This window comes from Cibotium barometz, chromosome 14, assembly GCF_041138505.1.
Source record: "Cibotium barometz isolate CiBa-2024 chromosome 14, ASM4113850v1, whole genome shotgun sequence".
NCBI classification, from domain to species: Eukaryota; Viridiplantae; Streptophyta; class Polypodiopsida; order Cyatheales; family Cibotiaceae; genus Cibotium; species Cibotium barometz.
Genome location: NC_141059.1, coordinates 45,845,082 through 45,868,307, shown reverse-complemented (window position 1 = coordinate 45,868,307; position 23,226 = coordinate 45,845,082). Strand labels below are relative to the sequence as shown.

General features: G+C 41.8%; 1 protein-coding gene across 3 annotated transcripts; it reads right to left on the bottom strand.

The window, feature by feature from the left end:
- Positions 1-15,272: 15,272 nt before the first annotated feature.
- Positions 15,273-19,960, bottom strand: LOC147632083 (uncharacterized). 3 transcript variants are annotated; one of them, XM_086808656.1, is made up of 7 exons: positions 19,808-19,960; positions 19,223-19,361; positions 18,929-19,115; positions 18,196-18,812; positions 18,042-18,095; positions 15,808-16,218; positions 15,273-15,686 (listed from the first exon to the last, which is right to left on the bottom strand). In XM_086808656.1, exons 2-7 carry the CDS (start codon positions 19,352-19,354, stop codon positions 15,549-15,551), a joined length of 1,539 nt encoding a protein of 512 aa, XP_086664782.1. In that variant the 5' UTR covers positions 19,355-19,361; positions 19,808-19,960; the 3' UTR covers positions 15,273-15,548. The 3 variants fall into 3 exon arrangements, with proteins under 3 accessions (XP_086664782.1, XP_086664781.1, XP_086664783.1); XM_086808655.1 differs by having other exon boundaries at positions 19,223-19,358; XM_086808657.1 differs by having other exon boundaries at positions 19,223-19,355.
- Between the last annotated feature and the right edge of the window lie 3,266 nt (positions 19,961-23,226).

Below are 23,226 nucleotides of genomic sequence, written 5' to 3'. Positions count from 1 at the left end.
GACCAGCGTAGGCTTGTGGGGTTCAGGGGTGAGATGCCTAGCGGTTGAAGAGCCAAAGTTGCCATAAAGTAGGATGGCCGGGTGACCGAGCGGATGGAGGGCCAACCAGTGTCTATGGGCAGGCATACACATGACTAGGGTGTGTGTGTGTGTGTACACACACCTTATCTCTTTGGATGGCCGGGTGACCGAGCGGATGGAGGGCCGACCAGTGTGTATGGGCAGGCATACACATGACTAGGGTGTGTGTGTGTGTGTACACACACCTTATCTCTTTGGATGGGTGGTGAACAAGCAAGTCAATGAGTCTTTTTGTCTCTCTCTCTCCCAAATCTGGGAAGCTATGGAAATTGCAAAGCCACAGCGGGTGTAACATTGGTATTAGAGCAGGTCGAGACTTGTGGTGCTGATGATGAGCTATGGAACAAGTGTGGCAGGCAGGCGACGTAGGCATAACAGAAGCAACGTAGCAAGGGCAGCACCATTAAGACGTGTAACGAGGGGCAAGAATAACAACATCATAGAAACTTCAACTCAGGAGCGCCACACCATGTTAGGTGTAACATTGGTATCAGAGCTAGTTGAGACTTGTGGTGCTGAGCTATGCAACAAGTGTATTAGGCGACGTATGCATAATTGAAGCAACGTACCAGGGCAGCACCATTAAGACGTGTAGTGGGGGGCATGAACAACAGCACCATAAAAACTTCAACTCATGAGCGCCACAATAGACAGAAGTGCTGAGCTCCACAATAGCGGCACCACAACCGTTGCTGGCATGGAGAGAAACGAGAGCGCATTGAAACCACAAGGCCTCGCCACACAACGCCGAAATGACAGCAGTGCGACACATGAAAACACAATAATAGAACTGCGTGCACAGTCAGCCAGCATGGGGAGATACAAGCGTAAGACGTATAGCAAGCTGTGCAGCAAGAGTAACAACACCATCCGGTAGGTCTTCACACTAGCATGGGGAGCATTAACGAGGAGAGCTCTCTCTTCATTTGCTTGTCTCTACGACATGGCACAACAGCAGTTTCTTAGCGAGCACAAGAAGCGATTAGAGCACCAACTCACAGCACTGTACTTGGCCCATTAGGAATTTTTTGGACCCAAAGAGGGCCTCTTGGATTAACTTTTGATTAGGAATGGACCAATAGGAAGAGGGTTGGGTGCACATTTTTGACTTCTTTGACCCTAGGGGGCCTAGGCTTTGGTTTGCTAATGGGGCCTAATTACTACTCTTGTCCCCCTACCTCCTGGGCCCAAACTTAGAGGTCCCCCCACCTAGAATCGCACAGATTAAAAACCCTAAAAATTGAAAATTTTTAATTTTTTCCCAAAAGTGTGTTTTCCCTCTCAAACTTCCCCCCAACATACTCTAGGTTTGGAAAGCTCATTTTGAACCTCTTTCTTCCTCTTCTAAGCTCTCCATTGCTGCAGAGACTCCATACCTCTCAAGCTCTCCCTCCTTCTCAAGCTCCCTCAGTCTCTCAAGCTCCCTCTTCCTCTTTCTTCCTTTTCTAAGCTCTCCATTGCTGCTGCAGAAACTCCATCCCTCTCAAGCTCTCCCTCCTTCTCAAGCTCCCTCCCTCTCAATCTCCCTCTCTCTCTCTCAAGCTCCCTCCCTCTCCATTGCTGTAGAAACTCTATCCCTCTTTAGTCTACTCTAGGTTCAGGAAGCCTATTCTCAAACTCTAACCTTCTTTTAAGCTTTCCATTGCTGCACTGAAAACCCTGAACTTTCGCTCCTCTCCACTCCTCTGTTGTAAAACAAGCTTTTCTTTTCCCTTCTTCTCTTTTCTTACCACCATGGCCTCTTCCAATAATGTGAGAAGACCTAGGGAGAAGGTGGAAGAGCTTGTGCTGCTGCATAACACAAGAGATGAGAATGAAGTTTGGGCTCCAACAAGATTCACGGTTGGGGCTTGGGTCTACATGCAGCCAAGCTCTAAGAGACCACATGGAGTGCGTCAATTGGGAAATATGCTACATCATTGGAAGAGGCTACAAGGCTTTAAGCATACTAAGAAGGAAGGACTGGTTGCCATAGTGCAACATGTGTATACCCTTGGAGACCTGTACATTCAAGGCCAACGACCAAGGTTTCCTTCAAATTGTCAGTGTAATATAAACACAGCTTTAACAACATGCTAATATTGGATTTTTTGTTTCAAATTTTCTTATGATTCTCCATTTTCTTATGTCTCTCTACAGATATTTTCCCCTCTAATTATGTTGAGGAACAACCACTCCAAAGCCTCACTGGAGTTTTCTATGCTATGCATGCATCCATTGGAGAGGCAATGTTTGTATCTCAAAGCCCAAGTGATCTTGTACAGAATAATATCTTTTTCTTTTCTCACTCATATTTTGTAGGTAAAAAACCAAGTTTATTTGGCAAGCTAGAAGAGATCCCCAACCCCCCTCTTAACAATCCCCGAATGGCCCAAACCTGATGCTTGGACCATCTTATGCTTAAAGTTTAAGATGGTAAGTGATATCAAGCTAGAAGAGATCCCCAACCCCCCTCTTAACAATCTCCGAATGGCCCAAACCTGATGCTTGGACCATCTTATGCTTAAAGTTTAAGATGGTAAGTGATATCAAGACATTACTCAAGTTTTCAAAGGCATCTAGGTCAGTAGGGCTAAATTGGTTTTGTCCTTTACATGTTTTTGTGCACATGTTCAATGCCATGCCAATGCACCAAACAAAAACAATGTATATTTGTAAGGAGGTACGGTCTGACCTCATTCAAGGATTACTAGGAGAGAGTTGGGAGGTTAATGAGGGGTCACATCAAGGTGATGTGTACAAGTGCAATGTAGTAGATTCTACAGTGTCTTTCAGGTTCTTGAAGGCACGCTCTATTTTGTACATGCGTCTGCACTACCAAAGATGGATGCAAAAGCACGGGACATGGATCCCACTTCAAGCCTCAAAAGAAGAAATTGTGCATATTGAGGTAGCTGTGATGATGCAAAATGGATGGATTGAGCGAGTGGCAGCAAGCAAGCATTGGAGCCTAGCAGACCTACGTCAACACTTTAGCACAATGGGCTTTGACAATGTGGAAGAGTCAAGTTTCAAGTTGATGAGAAGAAAGGTATATCTGATTCCACTACATGTCTAAAATTAACCCTTACGCTTTCTGGTTATTGTGCCACTTTCTATATTTTTACAAATTGGGAAGCGTAAGGAGGGGACAACCATGGTCTCAGAATCATGGCAAATGGTGGACCTTGAATTTTCAGCAGCAAGGTGCATAGCCCTACCAACACATAGTAGGCATGTGGAAGAGCTTGAAGATGAACTGGGTATATGGGAAAATAGCCTCTGTTTTGATGCACGTGAGGGGCAAGAGTTTCAGGATCGAGGTGAAGGCAATGACGAGCTTTCAAGTGAACAAGGAGATGGAGATCAACATGAAGTAAATGTCACAAGAGAGGCAAATAATGAAGACGTTATAACAATTTTAGATTAGATGACATGCTTGTAATTTTGTAGCAGGCTCTTTTTTAACCAATCTTTATTTAATTGAAATCTTAATATTTTTACAAACTGTTATTTTTTTTTGTCTAGCGGTCTAGTGTGAAAAGGTTAAACTTTAAATTTTAACTATAAATAGCCAAAGGTGCCTTCTTTTTTTTTGTCTAGCGGTCTAGTGTGAAAAGGTTAAACTTTAAATTTTAACTATAAATAGCCAAAGGTGCCTTCTTTCACGCAATAGAAACCAAGCACGAGCTCACACTATCTCTTTGCATTCACATGGCTACCCACTTTGACAACTTCTGTGAGTTCCTCTCCACCACCCCATGGGCAGGCAAGAGCGAGCTCTTTGTCATGTTCGCTCGTGAAGTCGACTTTGAAAAGTCTCTCGCCCTTGCATCCCAACATTATGAGACGCAGATTGCATACATGGAGCAATACTTGGCTCCCCACTCCATCTCCTTTCCCCATTTCCCCAATGATTGATGGGTGCCTGTTGAGCTGCTTAAGTACATTCAACAATATGCCCAACAATATGCCCACCCCTACATTCAACGCCTTGAACGCTTCATCGACATCTGCATCACTCGCAGGAGCTTACTGTACCTTCAATAAGCAGGAGGTGAAGAGGTTGGGGAAGGGCAATTTACGAACTAGGTTCCTCTCGTTGGCTAGCCACTTTTGTGTTCCTCATCAGCGCGATGAGGATTCGGATGAGGAGGTAGAGATGCCTGCATTGCAGTTGGTAGGGTATTTGAGGGATGACAAGGAAGTTAAGGCAATAGGAACGAGTGCTGGTATGGAAGGTAGAGATGCCTGCATTGCAGTTGGCAGGGTATTTGAGGGATGACAAGGAAGTGAAGGCAATAGGAACGAGTGCTGGTATGGAAGAGCAGCTTGCATTAGAGCACTTTCCAGAGGGTGCACAATCTGCAGCTGAACAGCCCACTGTAGTAGAAGATGCGGGACCATCTACCCCACACGAGGAGAGCAAGGTGCTACCAGAGCTTGAGATCAATCTCTTGAGCACCATTGTGGTGGAAGGTGAAGAATACTTATTTCTTCATGACCTTGAAAAGGCAGCTGGCTTGAGAATGGATGAATGCTTGGGCATTATATGCATGCAATGTGAGGTGGACCTTGATACGTCCAACCTCGGTCCTCACCTAGATAGTGTTATATTACCCCTTGGAGAATCTATCGCAGAGACAGTTGCTTTGGTCAAGGAAACTGTGGTTGAGACCGCGGAGCAAGCCCTAGTTCCAGAGGAGGAATTCACAACCTTACAAGACAAGCTAAAGGCTGAAAAGGATACCCTTGTTGCTGGAGTGATGGAGGAGACCAAAGCACCTAAAAAGGATGAGGCTAAGTCCTCGATTGACCTCTCCGCTCCCACCAGCACTTTGGCAAAAGAAGACATTGAGCAAGAGGTAATAATCGACCTTTTACAACTTAGAAACATTTGTAATTATGTATAGGAAAATATTTTGATTTTTCCTTTGATTGCAGAGGGTGGTTGAAATTGACGCATTTGCTGGGAGAGGCGGCGGCGGCAGCAGAGAGACTAGGCCAAGGTCCATGGACATGATGCTGCGTTGGCACACTATCTTGGTCGGCTTTCTGTGGGGATGGCATCGCCATTATCCACATGGACTACACCCCTCAATCTGCCTTCGCTCTCTTCTTTTTGAAAGCCCTCTCTAAGGTGCTCTGTGTAGCCTCTATGGCGCAGAGCACCAAATGTATAGTTCTGATTAAAAAATCCCTTGCCTTCTCGATGTTTTTGGTTCTGGATTTAGGGGTAAGCTTCTTGCTCGTATAGGTACAGCCAAAAGCATAGGCATAGAGGATCCTCAAGAAATAGCCCAATCACTCCTAGAGCACACTCTGCCCAATAACAAGAGAAGGAAGCTCAATATTGTAAGAAAGCTTTTGTAAAGATGATGTATCACTTCTTATTATGAATACAATACAGTTTTTACAAACTTATTTTCATCAAGAATATCATTGTTTTTTCTAGTTTGTGCCACCAATTTTTTTATAAATGCATTAGAACTGACCCTGGGAGCCTGGGGGAGCAGTGCCAGAACATTGCGAATTTTGAGCCTACATTGCTGCTATAGAGCCCAAATTCGCGCTATTTTGGCACAGTTTCTCCAGCCCTTCAGGAGTAATTCTAATGCATTGGATGACAAATATTGTATTTTTACACATGATTAAAGGTATTTTTATCTTGTAAATTATTGTTTATAATAATCAATATACTCAACTTCTTATAAATGATCAGAAATGATCCTGATGAGAGTAGCAGGGGGAGCATTGCTAGAACAGTGCAAATTTTGAGCCTGCACCGCTGTTGTAGAGCCCAAATTCGCACTGTTTTGGCATAGCTTCCCCAGCCCTCCAGGAGCAATTCTGATGCATTGGATGACAAATAATGTATTTTTACACATGATTAAAGGTGTTTTTATCTTATAAATTACTATTTTTCATCATCAATGTACTCAACTTTATTATAAATGCATCAGAAATGATCTTGAGTGGCTGAGGGAGCAGTACCAGAACAGTACAAATTTTTCGCTCGCCTCGAATACGCCGAGCTAGTTGCATGTCCTTGGTAGAAATGGTAATCCTCCTTGCATGTATTGCAAGGAGGTTGGTGTCTTCAAAAAGCCCAATAAGGTAAGCCTCGGAGGCTTCTTGCAATGCTTCAAAGGGCAATCCCCTACACACGGAACTTTGTTCTATATCGTTGGAGAATCTCTCTCACTGTGCGAGCGAAAGGGGCTAGCGAAAGGGGCTCTTCTCATTAGCAACTCAGTGTTCCTCTAATAAAACTTGATTTCTTATAGAGCCCTATGCCCTTGGCGCATCCTTCTCCTTGGAGCTCTCTGTGTTGTGTTGGTGCGTTGGCGAGGTTGGGACTTCCTTGGCTTGAAGAGCTTGACCTTTCTACGCTTGCGCACACTTGCAGGAACCTCCTCTTGGTCTCTCTCCTAGTCTGAATCCTCCTCCTCCTACTGTTGTGGTACCTATGTATCAAGTTCCTCTCGGGTAGGTAGAGGACCCTGTTCTGGTAGGTAGGTAGAGGACCCTGTTCTCGGGTAGGTAGAGGACCCTGTTCTGGTAGTAGGGTCCTACTACCTGCGGTGCTACGCAATGTAGGAATGTTTTCACCAACCCAGTCGAACTTCTCATCATCGGCCTCTCTGTCTTGATCTTTGGGGTGGTTGCATTGTGGGGTCTTCTTCACGCACTTGCTCCCACTAGAAGGGCCTGCATGTGTGTGCGTTGGTGTTGTTGTGGGAGGAGGGTTGGACTCTGGTGATCCCATTGGGCATGTCCTAGAATCCAAGGGGTCACTCTCTTCCGTGGTGTCGCTAGTATGTGGTCGTGGGTGCCTTGCACTGTGTTTTGTGAAGGCATGGTAACACGTGCGATGTTCTTGGTGCGTGCCATATCCATGTACGATTATGCCTATTATACTAACGTGGTGATGTGCTAGTGTCCTTATGTGGGTGCCTGCGTAGATCTTGAGCTCAAGCTCTCTAAAAAAGTGAAATGAAAATGAAGTGAGAGAAAGAACTATTAATATTTTTTTTAAGGGCAAAAAAAAACCTAACTAAACTTATTTTCTTAGCATTATTACCTAGATTTGTGCTGGTGCCTGCACAACCCAACGCCTCCCTTGTCTCCTCATTCGTGCACACCAAGCACCATGCCTATGGGAGCATTGGTCTGTAACTATTCAAGCTGAGCATGACTTTTTGTAGCCTTGCGTGCCTCTTGCCCAAGCTTAGATTGTTGGGTCCGCTCCCATACCCTTCTAAAGGTTGTGCGATAAAACCAATTGAACATCTCTTGTAGATAGTTTGTATGTGTTCCTCCTGCAAAAGCTCCACCTCCATGTCTTGTATTTTTGAAATAAACCCCTCTTACTTTATAATGTGATTTCTCCATCCCTTAGGTACTCCACATGTCGAGCGATCCATACTTGTTCATGAAATATGCACCATGCGCATAAACTATGTGCTATACACATGACAATAGAATTTAATTAGAAAAAGTTCACGTTAAAACACCAGTTTATTTTTTAATTGTACAACTTACCATATAGTGTGTTACTTTACTCTCTCCCCAAGCACCTAGCACACTTTTGGTGAATTCTACGATCTGTTGTTGGAATGATGCTCGTTCTTGGGAAGTTGTACTACTTTGATTCATAATGCGAACCATGTTATTGAAATTTATCCAAAGTTGTTTGCACATATTTACAATAGTTGGCATTGGACAATCTACATTTGTGCTGATTGCACACAGGTCTCTCCAAAGTCCCCAAGTCTTCTTTGAATTCTCTATGTTTGCTGGCTTCTCCAAAAATCTCCTTGCCTTTTCTCCAGTCATGGAGACGTTTTGAGTAACCTTGTATACCAGAGGCCTGCTTATTCACTTCAATTTTCACGTTTCTGCCATGGCAGCCCCGAGAATTTAAAAGATGCTCTAATTTACCAAGGGCTGCAACTTTTCTCTCTTGTGTAGGCATTGTGAATGCATAATCGATATGGCACTAAGCAATCGATCGAAGATTCTCATGAATGCATAAAGTGTGCAAAAGTAAATATTCTATAGTGGAAAATTAATGATGGGGCTCCAATTTGAATTCATGTTCGGTTCTCCTAGCATATCAGGAGACATGACACCTTCCACCCATCTTGCATTTGGTTGTTTCTCATCTTCATCATCAGTTGACTCGGTTGGATCTACTGCATCTTCCTGTTGCTTCTTCCCTTTCTTGGGACCTTTCGAGGCATCCTTCCCAACAGAACCAACCTTTTGTATACCTTTTCCATTTGTCTTTTTCTACCCAGGAATATCAATCTTCCTGCATCTTCCTGTTGCTTCTTCCCTTTCTTGGGACCTTTCGAGGCATCCTTCCCAACAGAACCAACCTTTTGCATACCTTTTCCATTTGTCTTTTTCTACCCAAGAATATCAATCTGAGCATTGCAGTATGGACAAGGCCATCTTGATGTCGCGCCTTGAGCACAACCCATCATGCATTTAATTGTCTTCAAATCTCCCCCAAGATATCAATCCACCTTGAACTTTCCTATGTTTTCTACATCTAAAAGTTGACCATCAATTTGCTTTTTGATTACATCTGTTATCTAGGGAGTCCTTTCAAACATCCATGTAAATACCTCATGTGTCTCCTTCGGTACCTCGAATGCACCAAGCCAACAGACCTCTTTCTCAGATTGCACACTAAAACTTGGTTTGGTAGTCTTTTCCCATGCACATATCATGGCCTCATTCATGAGCGTAATGCTCATACGTTCCAGCTTCTGACCTTTCACAATTTGGCACTCATCTAGCTTGAGCACAAATGAAAGTGTGCTCCCCAAAATTGCAAATAGACGGTAATTACAATATTCAAAACAAAATAATCGTCTTCATTTTCTACTGAAAAACATGAATAGTAGCAATTGCAAGTTCTCACCTTTTGGTGAAAGACCATATAACTTCACCATAGCTTGTAGTAGTCTCAATATGAACAAAGATGTTATTGTAAATATCATAGTGAAATCCTGTACTTGTTGTCTTGATTTTCTTTTCGCTCGACCCTGTGTCTAATGTTAGTGTGCCCTCAACGTGATAAAATTGTCCTATAGCTCGATGCACATCATCATTATTGATATGCTTGACATTATGAATCACCTTGAGTGTATGAAATAAAGTGCTAGTGATTCCTTGTCTTAGAAATGCATCTTTTACAACCTGACGGATTGCTCGGTACCCTTTCATGTTGATTCCAACCGCATCACAAGCATGTTGAATTAATGAAGAATCGATGGAGGTGGTAATCTCGCTCACCACATCGTTGACAAAAAGGGCGTGGAAACTCATTAATGTGAACCAGGAGCTACCAGGTTAGGTTGTTCCTTGTTTTTATCTCTTTTTTTTTGTTAGAGATGTAGTACTCCAATAAGGGGTGAAATCTCCCTGGGTGGCTGCGCACACAATGGTCCCCTGAGAGTGGACTGGTCATTGTCGACTTATAGCACGTAGGTTTCTAATTCTTGTTTTTTGAATTTTAAACTTTTATGTTATTTTTCAAGTTGGCCATTGGAAGTGCATGTTTGGTTGGGTATGTGGTGCCTTAGTTAAGGCCACCAGTGAGATGGGTTCTATCGGTAAGGACTTTGACCCAAACTCTAACCCAACTCGTATGGGATTACGAGTGTTTATCGTTCACTATGAATGAATGATGAGAAGATAGAGACCTACGGTATCACAATTAAAGATTGTGATTGACCAACACATAGTGTTGTTGTTAACCTATGGAGCGGACATTAAGACGTATTACTTTTTACGTCATATAATTATTTTACGTATTCTGAGTCATGAGCTGGGCTTGTCGCGGCACCACATGTAAAGGGTAAGGGGATTGGGTGATTCGCCGATGAGAGGCGCACCTCGAATTTCATCAAGATAAGAGTTAGGATCGACCGGCCATGTGTGGGTGCCCATCTGTGAACGGCCATGTCACATATAAAAGTCAAATGTAATCTAAAACCTCTCATTCTCTGAGTGTTGAATATAAGGAGTGCTCTTAGTGTTGAATACAAGGAGTTCTCTTGCTTCATCTTCTTCATCTCCTTCTCCAGCGTGTGTGTGTGTGTGTGTGTGTGTGTGTGTGAGAGAGAGAGAGAGAGAGAGAGTAGCAATCGAGCATTGCCTGGCGACACGGCGACGGCGAGGCGGTAGAGCGGCGGTGGTGGCTCCTTCTTCATCGCGCGGCGCGAGAATCCTTCACGAGCGACGATGGTCTGAGCGGTGAGTGACATACCATTGCTCCCTGTTTTGAGCTTGCTGGTTTCCTAGTTGTGTGCTTGCAGCCATTCGTGGCTCGCACACATAGTGCTTGGCAAGTCCCTTGCTCCGACACGTGCGGCAAGAGCGCATAATTGTTTAATTGACTGGGGTTATTCTTATCCATATAGGCGACAAGATGTACTAGTCCAATTTTGTTTCATTGAATTGCTTCAGGTTTTACGAGAGAGGAAAGCAATTAGTTTCATTTCTTGAAGATCCTCTTTCATGTTCTTTCTAAGGTTTGGACTTAGTTTGGATAATCTTAGAATAAGGTCCATAGAGATCAACTCATTCTAAGATTCGTAGTAATCTTAGAGTGAGGTCCATAGTGATCTTTGAGTTTATCGAACATAGAGGAACCTGGGTGTTGAGATGATGTTATGTTCGACGTGACTTGTAATAGAGTACGGAGCTACTCTACCCACCTTTGGAGTATGTCATTGCTCCTTTCATTTGATAAGATGGGAGTGTCCCTGAGAGGTCTTGCTCTAAAAGCTACCTTGTGGCTAGTCTTTAGACCTTCCCTGGTTACTTCATATACTGGCTTGATCAGTAGTTTATGTAGTGGGCCATTGGGACATTGTTGGATTGTTCTCATAAATACTCTAGATTGAATATATGAGGCTATCGAACTTGATATAGTTCTTAAAATTATAGCCATGTTGAACTTTGGAACAGATTGTGTATGGTTCATTTAGTGCAAACACCCATGGATGCATAGTCATCCATATCCTTGAGATTTTGTTTCTCAAGGAGAGGAAAAGAGTCTGCTTGTGTGTCACGGCGGTGAGCTTCATGATCATTTGATGGTATGGGACATCAAATGTTCATGAAGGTCATGGTAGTCTTGGTGGTATGGGACACCAAGGCTTATATGCATAGGTTGACCCTTTGATTACTTGTATGCTTGTTCCATGTAGTGATCAAGTGTTTTGACAAGATTGAGTTTCAAACTCACTTATAGCCTTTTGTTGGGAAGAAATCCAATGACAGAGTTCAGAGAAGCTTTGTGTAGCATAGCCATGATTAAATACTAGTGCAGAGCAGTTTCTAGTTTGTGAGTGCTATAGAATTATTGGTGAGCAGAGAGACTACTATTGTTGAATGGTTCCAATATATGGGGGATGCCCTACAACATTTATGGAGTGTAATCTCGCTTATATCCAACACTAGGCTTCATTTTTTATCACATGTGTGGTTGCTACCATACAAATTATGGAAGTATGGAATGACTCATAAATTTAAAAAAGTAAATTCTCAGTTTGCTTGGGCTATTTAGTGTTGCAAAGTTCATGTCCTTTAGAACCTACGAGCTTCAAGGCACTGGAAAATCAATGGATGATTACCAGTATATGTGATGGGGGTACGACCTGGTTAAAGGGAAAGTACTTCACTCCAGACGAGCATGGTTATTTGTTGTCATTCAATCCAACATAGTTTTATAAACCATGACTGTGTTTGTTAGAAAGAATTCTAAGCCGGAGAGCTTAGCGGAGTATTCTAACATGTTTGGCGAGTTTAGAACTGAACACTTCTAAACGGTGACTCAAAAGTAAACTTAAGGTTTGAAGCTAATCCGAAGAGATTAGAGGCAAACCACACTATATTTGGCATTAATCCGGATTAATTACACAAATCATGATCTTGATGCTAGTACGGAATGCCCAGCAGTTATCTTGAACATTTTTATACTTTGGCATGGTATTGTTGTATGCACGTGCCCTTTTTAGCAATCATCGCCTTCCTCGTTAGAAAGGGTGCTAATCTAGAGTAATTAGTCAAGGTATCTACAAGAAGAGTGAGCATTGACCAAAACGACCAGATGAATCTCTTGGGTTATGTATTGGACAGAGCGCTCAAGGGTGGACCCTTCATGCTCGCTTGACCTTGTGTCAAATGGGGGTGACAAATTTATCAGAAGAAAGTGATAGATTCATTAAACTGATATTGGTGTTGACTTCCAATGAGTTCAAATTCTATGGAAAGTCACAAAACTTAGGTGCTTGTTATTCTAGATAAATCCCTAACCTTGTCAATTTGGTGCTAAAACCAAATTGGCAAGAGTGTTCAGTGTGTAGTTGAGTATGCGTGAAATTGTTTTCACACTATGCTTAAGCATGGTAGATGGCCACGAGGTGGTACCACAAAGCTTTGAGCAACTTCTTTAGGAACTTTGATGTTTATATTCACACTGAAAGTTGAAGACTAAGGCTACTATCGCAGCGTAGTATGACTCATGGGTGAGAATCGTCAAGTTTAGAGATTGACATAGTTGTTGAGTGAATGTTTTTGAGACAACGACAATTGGGTGCTAGAATGCCCCATACTTTGTGCCGTAGTGCCAAAAGTTTTGAGTCAATCTAGATGAGCACTTCACAGTGGCTCGAGCATCTTGTTAAAGATGGCTCTGTGGATATTCTAACTTGGGAAGGGTGTATCCACGAGTATGGAGTTGCTTGTAAAGAGTACTGTTCCATACTTTGTAATCAAGAGAAGTTATGCAAATATAGAGAATAACTCACCTACTATCCTTGACAAAGGCATGTCCAATGTAAAGGTAATCTTAGACATGTCTGTCAAAACATAAACAACAAAAATAGGTACTTTTACCATGGACAAATATGTATAAAAAAGAAATCACAACAAAATTAATCAAATTGCTTAACTTAAATAAGAAACCCGACTTGTCACTCTGAATTCATCAAGATCTCCTTATAAACAATATTGTTTGTTGTAGGTGTATAACTTTGAGGATCATCAAATGAAGACTCCACATTACCGTTATCCTCAAGTAACACCTTCACAGCATGAGGAGACCGTGCTCGTGAGTGACAATATGACATACAATTGCCCATGAGTAAAGCTGCATACCAAATCTTTGCCGCTGCACAGCTCAAACACCCAAAAAATTGAGCAGAATCAATCTTTGCCACTGCAGAGCTCAAACACCCAAAATTGAGCAGAACCAATCCAAAATGATGCCTCTCCAGAATGTCTACAGAAACCTAGCGATGCCCAAAATGCACCTGAATTGCACCGTGAACCTTGAAAATGTTGTATACTTTGTATACAACACACTACAGTATATGCCTTCTTCTTCTAAGAGGGTATCTCAATCGGAGACAGAAAAACAGGGTCATTGAGAAGGGAGGCAAACTACTAGATCAAGTGTCAAGGAAGCTAGCTCTAATACCAATTGTTGGAGTTAGGGCTAGGATTGCAATAATACACACACTTGATAGAGAAGCTTGAGAGCACACAAACTCACTAGATTAGAATGAACAAATGTGTGCCAGATATAGAAGATAAGAACATACCCCAAAATGAGTAGATAAGAGGATGTACATATGTACGGGGAAAATACCTCCTAGTGAGGGAAAAAGTGCCCCGGCGGTCCTAAGTGTGTTCACACACATCACTACCATATAATGCTACATTGAGGTCATGTGACTGCAAATGGGCTTTGGTCATAAAATGCAACAAGCTATTTTTTGGTTATATTAGGATAGTACTACCTAGTGTATTAGGATAGTACTACCTATTAGGATAGTACTACCTAGTGTGTCATTGCAAAAATCTGTGTATCAACGATGCCCTCTTAGTGCACTATTATATGCTATTGTTACCACACATTAACTTTTGATTGGATATGGATGATGTCTTGACTACATAGGGGCATTTACATGGTCTATAGTTACCCAATGGTTTGGATTTTGTGGCCCATGCCTACATAGATGATTCTTTGTTCATGCCCAAAAATGATCCAGAAATTTGGGATTATTTGGTAAAGAAAATGGACTTTACATTAACTTTTCCAAGTGTGAATTGCTTCGTTGACTTCTTGTGACTAGCATGCACTGTTATGGCCCCCAAGATAAATTATTTTACCAGACCACTTGGTTAGACATTCGGGATATCCATTGCATGGTATATGTCTACATAGGATGCCATTCATTGTTGGGTATTGAACAAATTAAGGCCAAGCTAGCATATTGAAAGCTTTCTACATGGCCTTTACATGTACATCCCAAAATTGTTCAATCGATCATTATGGCCTATAAGCAATTTTACTTGCGGTTGTTGATTTGGTGTAAAACTAATAGTAATTCTTTTATGTCTGATGACTTGGAATTGTTATGGAAAATCAACCATCATATGAGAGCGTTACGGCTTCTGAGATGATTTTTGTTCTGCACACCTGAAATGCATGGTGGACTAAGTATACTTGATCTGCATTATCATATCTTGGCAAGAAAGGCCGCCATGATTCCCACTTTTTTTAAAACTTTGGTAGCCATTTGCCACAATGCTTTGTAGTGTGCCAACACACTCACATGGAATCCTAATGTCTATTCAACAACGATGCTAAGACCTCTACTTTATTGTGACTGTTGCAAACGGCATGTTGAATGTGGGCTGATTGTGGGACATTAGAATGCAAGTATCATCATATTACACTAGCTTGACTCTAGGCCCAACCACTTCCCCTGGCATTGTATGGTCCCCCTATGCAACACACATTGTTTGTGGGTTTGTCCACAAGAAAAAAACATGCAAACAGGGATCCTAAGACCACCTAGTGCACCCATTCCGCTCCCAGTCAAGTGCTTGACTTGATTTCCTTCCTTGAGGTCAATCCTGAGCGAAACGTTATGCCACATTGCCCTCCTTATCTATGGAGATTCCAACATTGATAGTTTCAAAATGGTCCCCTTGAAAAAACTCTAGTTTCGCGAACATGGCTGTAGTGGAGTGGTTAAAGTGGACGAAGTCCCAGCCGGTGGTGCGGGTTCGATCCGCGCTCTCTACGGTGTTGCGCGTCCATGTAACACAGCTTTCCTTGAGTCTTACCATCACTTCATCCTTTCAAAAAGTGATAATACACCTAGCTACTTGAAGTAGTAACAAAACCCTGGAGTCCCAGATGCTTCAATTGTACAAGATGCTTGATATACACAATCTATTAAGATGCAAAATCATGATAAGGCCTTCACGACAAGGCCTTATGTTCACCCAGAACCAAAATTGCCCACTCAGATTTGCCTCCATGTACACGAAACATCTGCAAACTTGAAACAGATGCCAGATTGCTAGGATTGTTGCTGCCCTCGCTGGGAAATAATTACATGTCACCGTTGCAGAGCTTCCTAGGATGAGTAGAGAGCTCCAACTTCCAGCTAAGTACTAGATTGGCTGTCCCTCATAAAATCAAGGAAGTTTCCATCATCAGACCCTGAAGTTTTCTGAGAAGAATCACTCCAAATAATCCTCTTTCCAAGCCAGTCTAAAGTTTCTTGAGAATTCATTAAAGATTCCTGCATTGATAGTTGCCCAGGTCAGAAACAGACCAAAAAGTAAGCTACCCTTCATTCACATGCACAATTTACAGTAAGCCTATTACCACCTGGAATCCGTGTGTAAATGTGCCCAGCTTACCAGTAGAAATTCTGGTGGTGTGTCAAGAATAATGTTCTCAAGAGCACAATCTGCTCTGCATCCTGCTTCCTCTCCATTATTGCCATCCAATTTACAGCCAGGTTCACCAGCCTTGCTCTTGACGCTCTGTGCCGCCGCATCCTGCTTGCTCTTCGGTTTTAAGGCCATTTGGAGATTCTCATTGCTTAGGAATTTCAAAACCTCTGAATCAATTGTATCTGAGAACTGATAACCCTCCAAACTGGGCATATCAGATAAACGACTAAGCAGAGATGTCTGGATGCCTCCAGTTGTTGATCTACTGATGGGCTCAGGTTTATTTTCTTTTTGTGAGTCTCTCCTTTCCACAGAACAGCAAGTATCTCTCTCTCCGATCTCAGGGCTACATTGAGCTGAATCATTGGCAGTTCTCTGTTATACAAACAGATACACATAAGCCAGTGCTACATTCACATATACAGGGAGTTAGCATAAGAACTTTTATGTATACATTGCATACCCTCATAGGAATAAAAAATATCACAGTAACAACATCAAATTTCATATGTGATCAAAAAAATGTGCAAACATCTGGCTCACTGTATGTTCAGATGCCCAGCGTATTATGAGATAAGGGGGAGATCTCACTGGAGGGTTTCGGGCCACTGGCATAGGTGATGCAGTATGAGGACCAGAGATGTCTCGGGATGTACCTGATAGAGCTCAGATGACATAGGGACAGATTATTGAGGGGACATGCTGGGAGACAATGCCAGCCCATACAATACGCCCAGAGATCCATTGCTGATTTCTTCACGGCATGAGCATCCACATCCACCACCCGCGCCGACACTGCCACATCAATATCAGCCTATACCAGCCATACACATGGGCCATATTCGAGTCCCACAGAAGTCCTAGTGGGTATGCCTACTCCATCCTATGCGCGAGGTGCCCCCGACCCAGAGCACCAAGGATCTCCACCACACACAGACAGATCCATGAGATTCTCCGACGACATGACATGCCCTCACCATAGCCACATCTCCCATCAGAAGGCTTATAGAGTCATGTTTCAGTCATTAATATCTCTCTCTCTCTCTCTCTCTCTCTCTCTCTCTCTCTCCATATCCCACATTACATCATCTAAAGGAGTTTGCAGCAAGATGCCTCATTTCAGCTGGCCACTTATAGAGGAGGGTACACCATGGGGAAAATAGAGGGCAGACATTAACTCCCATGCTGTTGTCTTCATCCATGTATTTCACATCACAAGGGATAGACAGCTGCAGGTATGTCAAAGTGATGAGATGAACGACAACACATGGACTCTCCATAGAGGCATGGAGCCCCATGTACCACAGAGGCAATAATTGAACAGTCAATCCAAGACAACATTCAGTGAGTGAGAGTACGAGGAGTAAAGATGTATGACATTTCTGACAAGTTGCATGAGATACAGAGACACAAGCAAACTTACCAGGGGACAAATGACAAGGACCATGACCATGACCATGACATTTCTGACAAGTTGCATGAGATACAGAGACACAAGCAAACTTACCAGGGGACAAATGACAAGGACCATGACCATGACAATACACTCCTCAGATCTTTTATTTGCATCCCTTTTATAGAGAGCCAGATGAAAAGGACACCTAACCAGAGTGTGCCTCGAAAAACCTTTACCGATAGAGGAGGATAAACCATGGGGCCAATAGAGGGCAGACATCAACTCCCATGCCGTTGTCTTCATCCATGTATTTGGCATCACAAGGGATAGACAGCCGCTGTCAAAGTGACCAGATGATGGCCTCTCCATAGAGGCATGCAGCCCCATGCACCCAAAACTCCCTTTGCTCGCCTTACACGAGACAGGGGACTCAGCTTCATGAGGTGGGGGATGCACCTGTTGCCGCTCGCCACTGGAGTTGCCCATCATATCTCATCCCACATCCTCCCTGACTTCTGGAAGAGATTGTGGAGCAGTTTTTATTTATGGAAGGTATCCTTTTTTATTTTGACTGGTTACCCACAGGAGTCTAGCCATGCGCATTTGGCTGGCAATGCCAGATGCCCCACAACCTGCTGCAGAAGACTACATAGCAAGATTGCAGAGTAGGTCCGTAGTGAATGGGGGCTGGTGAGTGCGATTGCTGAGGACTGCAACTCTATCACAAATACAGGACAGGTAAAACCAGAAGCATACAACCAAGTGTCTACAGAGTGCCACATTCAAAAAAAGAATAGAGTACCTGATTTTTGCTGACAGATTTGTAATCTAAAAGGAATCCTGGGGCCAAGATACTCTATGCATTGGCAGCAAAACAAACCAGGAATAAGATATGCTATGTAATCGTGTGTGTCAAATTACAAGTAAATGCTTTCAACTTTCAGAAATAATGATACCTGATCAGGACTGTGGACGGTGTTTCGAGAATGTGCAGAAAGGGACGCATTAAGCCGATTAACATCTTCAGTTATGGTTGCTAAAAGCCCTTTATGCTGCTTGATTGCCAGCCCCTGAAGAGGGGCTGGAGTCTTAGGAGCAGGAGGTGTTGCCTGTGAGTTTATGCTGGTGGTAAAGTTACCAGTACTGGAGTAATGAAAAGAATGAGCCTGCTGTTCTGCCAGCTCCACAACAGCATGTTTGAAATCATTACCATCCTCTTTGTGCCCTACTCCAGATTGCCTTGGTTGGGTCTGGTAAAAGACCTTGGACACCACCAGTTCCCCTTCTCTCTCTTGTTCATGCACACCCAGATGGTACTGATGCATCACCCAATTTGTTTTGTCGGGTTTTGCTTTCTTCCCAAAACTAACATAGAGAACCATGATCTTCTTGCATCCAACCTGCTTCCCATTCTCTACTACAGGACGCGTCTTACCAGTCTTATGCCAACGCATTTCATTTCCATTTCCAATATCATCATCTACCTGAACTTTCCTGCGCTTCCGTGTGCCTGTGGTGTATGCCCTTGCAGGCCTATGGAAAAAATGGATACTGCTACCATCATGCCGAACCCCTGCGAGTACCATCAAACCATAAAATTACACGGTGGTATCCGTATCTTTATTAAGGAAGACTATGCTTATCTTCATACTGTTTAACATAAACAGGTGAGATGAGACTTGTGGGTACCTGGCAGATTTTCAGGATGTGTGTAGCATATACCATCTTCCTCATCCAAGGTAGGTATAAATTCATCAATGAAAGGATGGACTTTGGTTGCATCAAGCTCCACTTTGGCTGCCAAATGCTTGATCAGTTCCGGATCAGAAGGATCGAATTTCACTCCGGCAGGGAGCCCAGGCCACTCAGGGGTCAGCTGCATCATATTCCAACATTGCCTGAATGTAATTAGCATCATTGACAAACTAGGAAAATACTAAAGAAATCAAAATTCATTAACCAGAAGATCAGCCAGCTACATACATTTCTCTGATCAAGGACATAACCACAAAAAGGGCACTCTAAGCTTCTTCCACACCCATCATTCCCGTGCACACCATATGTGGGATTTTTCACTTTCCTCGCAAATGCCCGCCCATCGACAAACCATGTCATTCTGCTGCTACACAAGAAAGGGATGAGAACTCGTATCAGTTCAAGTCATCAATGGTGCTTGAGAGTGTAAGCCATCATTTCACCAGAGAAAAAGCCTGTAACACATGTTGAGAGTCTACTGCTAAGGCTAATAGTTCTATGGTACATAGTCACCATCCATAACAGGACTAATATGGTCAGCAAACGTATCTAGACCACAATGGATTGAGCACAGGAGATGGCAATTAAGAGATGGTAGAATCTTGTTTTCCATGATTTCGTTGGCTCCTCAGGCCTTTAGCCTAGATAATGTAGATTAATTACAATGCAGAATCTAAAGTCTTTGTTTTCCATGATCTCGTTGGCACCTCAAGCTAATGTAGATTAATTAGAATTCAACATAGCAAACAGGCATGGATTGGGAAATTACAAAGCAGACAGTGATTAAGCATGAAGATTCAACACAGGAGGTACCTGGGAAATGGGTCGTTAATAAACGGGGATAGAGAAGAGAAGACGCACGGAGGCCTGCAGCCCAAAACCCTAAGCAGTGGCAGCGAAGTGGGTTTAGCGCAGTTTCATCAGATTGTGCACAAGCTTGGAGAGTTTGAAGTTTGAACAATTGCTTGCAGCGCACGAGAACGTACAGTAGAACGACTACGTTTGCTATCTTTTTAATGAAAAAGAGTCGTGACTCGTCGTCATCACGTAGTCAATGGAGCCTCCACTCAAACGGAGACACATGTCAGGTACATGAAAAAAGATTTCGCCATTTCCCCACCGTCCGATCTTACGTCAACTAAACTAGGGAAAGTAAACTAGAAAAAACAATCAGAAAAAATTCTCCACCGTCAGATCTTAGTAAACTAGGGAAAGTAAACTAGTGAAAATCACCAAAAATTCTCCTCATTTTCTTTCCCACAACATGACAAGAATATTTAAATAGGGCACCAAAATGTTGTTTTGCATTTCCATTAAATATATTCTGTGAGTTTTTAATGCTTGAAAAAAGTCAATGAAACGATGCCCCCTTTCTATTTGCATGCATCCACACAGCTCCTTTCTATTTAAGGTCTCACAATTGTCTATAAAAGGCCTCAAAGGGCTCATTCTAAGAGTAGAGGGGGAGGGAGAGAGAGGAGGAGGAGGAGAGGGAGGGGGACACTCATGTACTACTAAGGTTGTATTAATTATTGATATGCCTACAAAAAGTTATGAATAAGGAGGAGATTCGTAGGAGATCATCACAATGAGAATGTGAAAATCATATGGTAGATTAGGTTGTTTGAGAAGAGTAAAATCAAGTGTAAACTAGGCTAACACTCAATTGAAAGTAAACGAGGGATATAGCTATTAGTAAACTAGGGTATCACGCATTAAGTAAACTACGAGAAAACCTCAAAATTGCATGCATGGTATTACACGCACTTATTCAAAGTAAACTAAATCTATGTGGTAAACTATGTTCGTATGGTAAACTCTAAATAATTGGTAATCTAAGGAGTAACTAGGAGTTCAAAACCGGGCTACTAGAAATGATTGGTAAACTAAGGAGTTATTAGGGTTTCTAAACCAAGCCTGCAATAAGCAAGTAAAATAAAAACATGTAAACTTAAGTATGTTCACTATTTGAATGATGTCTATGGGTTAAACTAGGTAGGTAGCAAATGTAGAGCAAAACACACACACACACAAACACATTTATATCTCAATAACTTTTATGCCTTGTTTGTCTTCTTGTGTAGAATGATGGATTGGCTTGAAGATGACCCAAGTGACTTTGAGTTTGAGGAGCACTCCAATCATGATACAAGTGGCAATACAAGTAGCTTAGAAACAAGTGATGATGCAAATGTGGATAAGCTTCCTCAGAACACCTTCCAAAGCATTGAAATACAATATAAACAAAGTATTATTGCTTTACTTAATCCATTACTTTATGTATCTCTGAAATATTTCTCTTTTGATTTTAAAAACGTTATGAATTAATGAAAAATGCAATCCAAGGAGAAGTCTTGTGACGTTAGAGGAATTCTTAATTTGAAGAAATGGAGGAGAATGAAAGAAAACATTTGCTTCGGACAATATGATGATGGTTCTCTTTACCTTTGCCTGAAGTCCACACTAAAGTTTAACGATGTCCACATAGAAAAGTGGGAAAGTATTATTAAAGCATGTGATAATATGGCAGAGGTCATATATCACCAACAAGGAGTATATGATACTCATGAAACAATCAAGTCTACATGGTGTATTGACATTAAAAGGCACATAATTCCTATCTCTTATATGAAGGATTTTATCAATGCTTGTGATTGTTGTAAGAGAGCCATCAAACAAGTTGATGATTTAATTTTCATTTAGTGCTTCCCAATAATGACCCAGAAAAGATTTTCACAAACTAAAGGAGTGTAGATAAGGCGTGTGGACATAACTTTGATGAAGATAATGATTGAGCATAAAGTGATGCTAGTCAAGGTCCATTCAAACAAAAACCATGGCCCATGCAAGATGATCATTGATTATATATGCCATAGAGGTGGAAAACCTAATAGATCAAGAACAATCAAGAGACTGAGGAGCTTAAAGAAACGTGGTTGTCCATTTAAGGTACAAGTGAAGTACTTAAAGAAACGTGGTTGTCCATTTAAGCTTAAAGAAACGTGGTTGTCCATTTAAGGTACAAGTGAAGTACTTAAGTGATATGAATAAAGCTTCTATCTCATTATATTCTATTCATGAAGGTCATGCTCCTAGGACATGTAATGATTTGTATCGTTTTTCCATCTATCCAAATGTCATCAACTATTGCATGGAAGATTTGTTTGATGTGGGTAGCTCTCGGCATGTAGCAAAGATGTCCATCTCAAAAGAAAGATTGCATATGGAATGATCTTCTCTCCTTGATCATATAACTTACATGTTATTATGATCCCAAAAGAGACCTCTATGTTGTCATACCAAATAAACAATCAAGGTAACATGATAATAAATGCTTGAATTCTTCTTCTTTTTTGGCTATACATGAATTTTTATACAAATAGAAGAGGATTTTTTTATAAATTTTTATATAAATAGAAAATATTGATGTTATTCACATTGCAAGTAAACTTATTGGATGGTAATGTACAGGAAGGAGTCTTTAGTTTTGAGGACACAAAATAAGGTAAGTTCTATTATCTTTAAAAGAAATCATTAGGGAGCTTCTTTTGACAATTCAACTATACTTACTTCACACATTGTACCAATATTAATATTATATTGTCGACCTTACAACCCTTGTACAGAGGGGATGACAAAGACAAGCCATTCATTCTTATTATTCAAGACAAGTAGATGTAAGTATAGTAGAAGGCCTACCTATTACATCCATTTGCTATCTTTTAGTGAAAAAGAGTCGTGCCTCCTCGTCATCACACGTAGTAAATGGAACCTCCAATGATGACTGCTCTAGTTAAACTAATCAATTGTAGCTTGACCCAGGGCCCATACGGGTAGCATTGAAGGAAAACCACATATCTCTTCTTCTTCTTCTTTAAGAAAGGCTTAAAATTAATAGGGAAATAAATATTTACACATGGCTTGTGTATATAACTCACACACACCACTACCGACAATTTGTACAAGGATGCACATCCATCATAGTCAACAATGATGAACTTAAGACCTCTAGGATAACTTGTCCTTTTCGACCAATTGAGCTACTATCGTGGTGTAAAAGCCACATATCTCAAAATGGATGTCATTATTATTATTTATAAAGTACAATGCTCAAAAAGGAGTTTTTTCCAACCAATCAAATAAAGGTAATTCTAAAAAATAACTAGGGTTTATTGCTAAAAATTGGATAAACGTCGAGATTGCAACTAAAATGTATTATTTTTGTCCCTCGA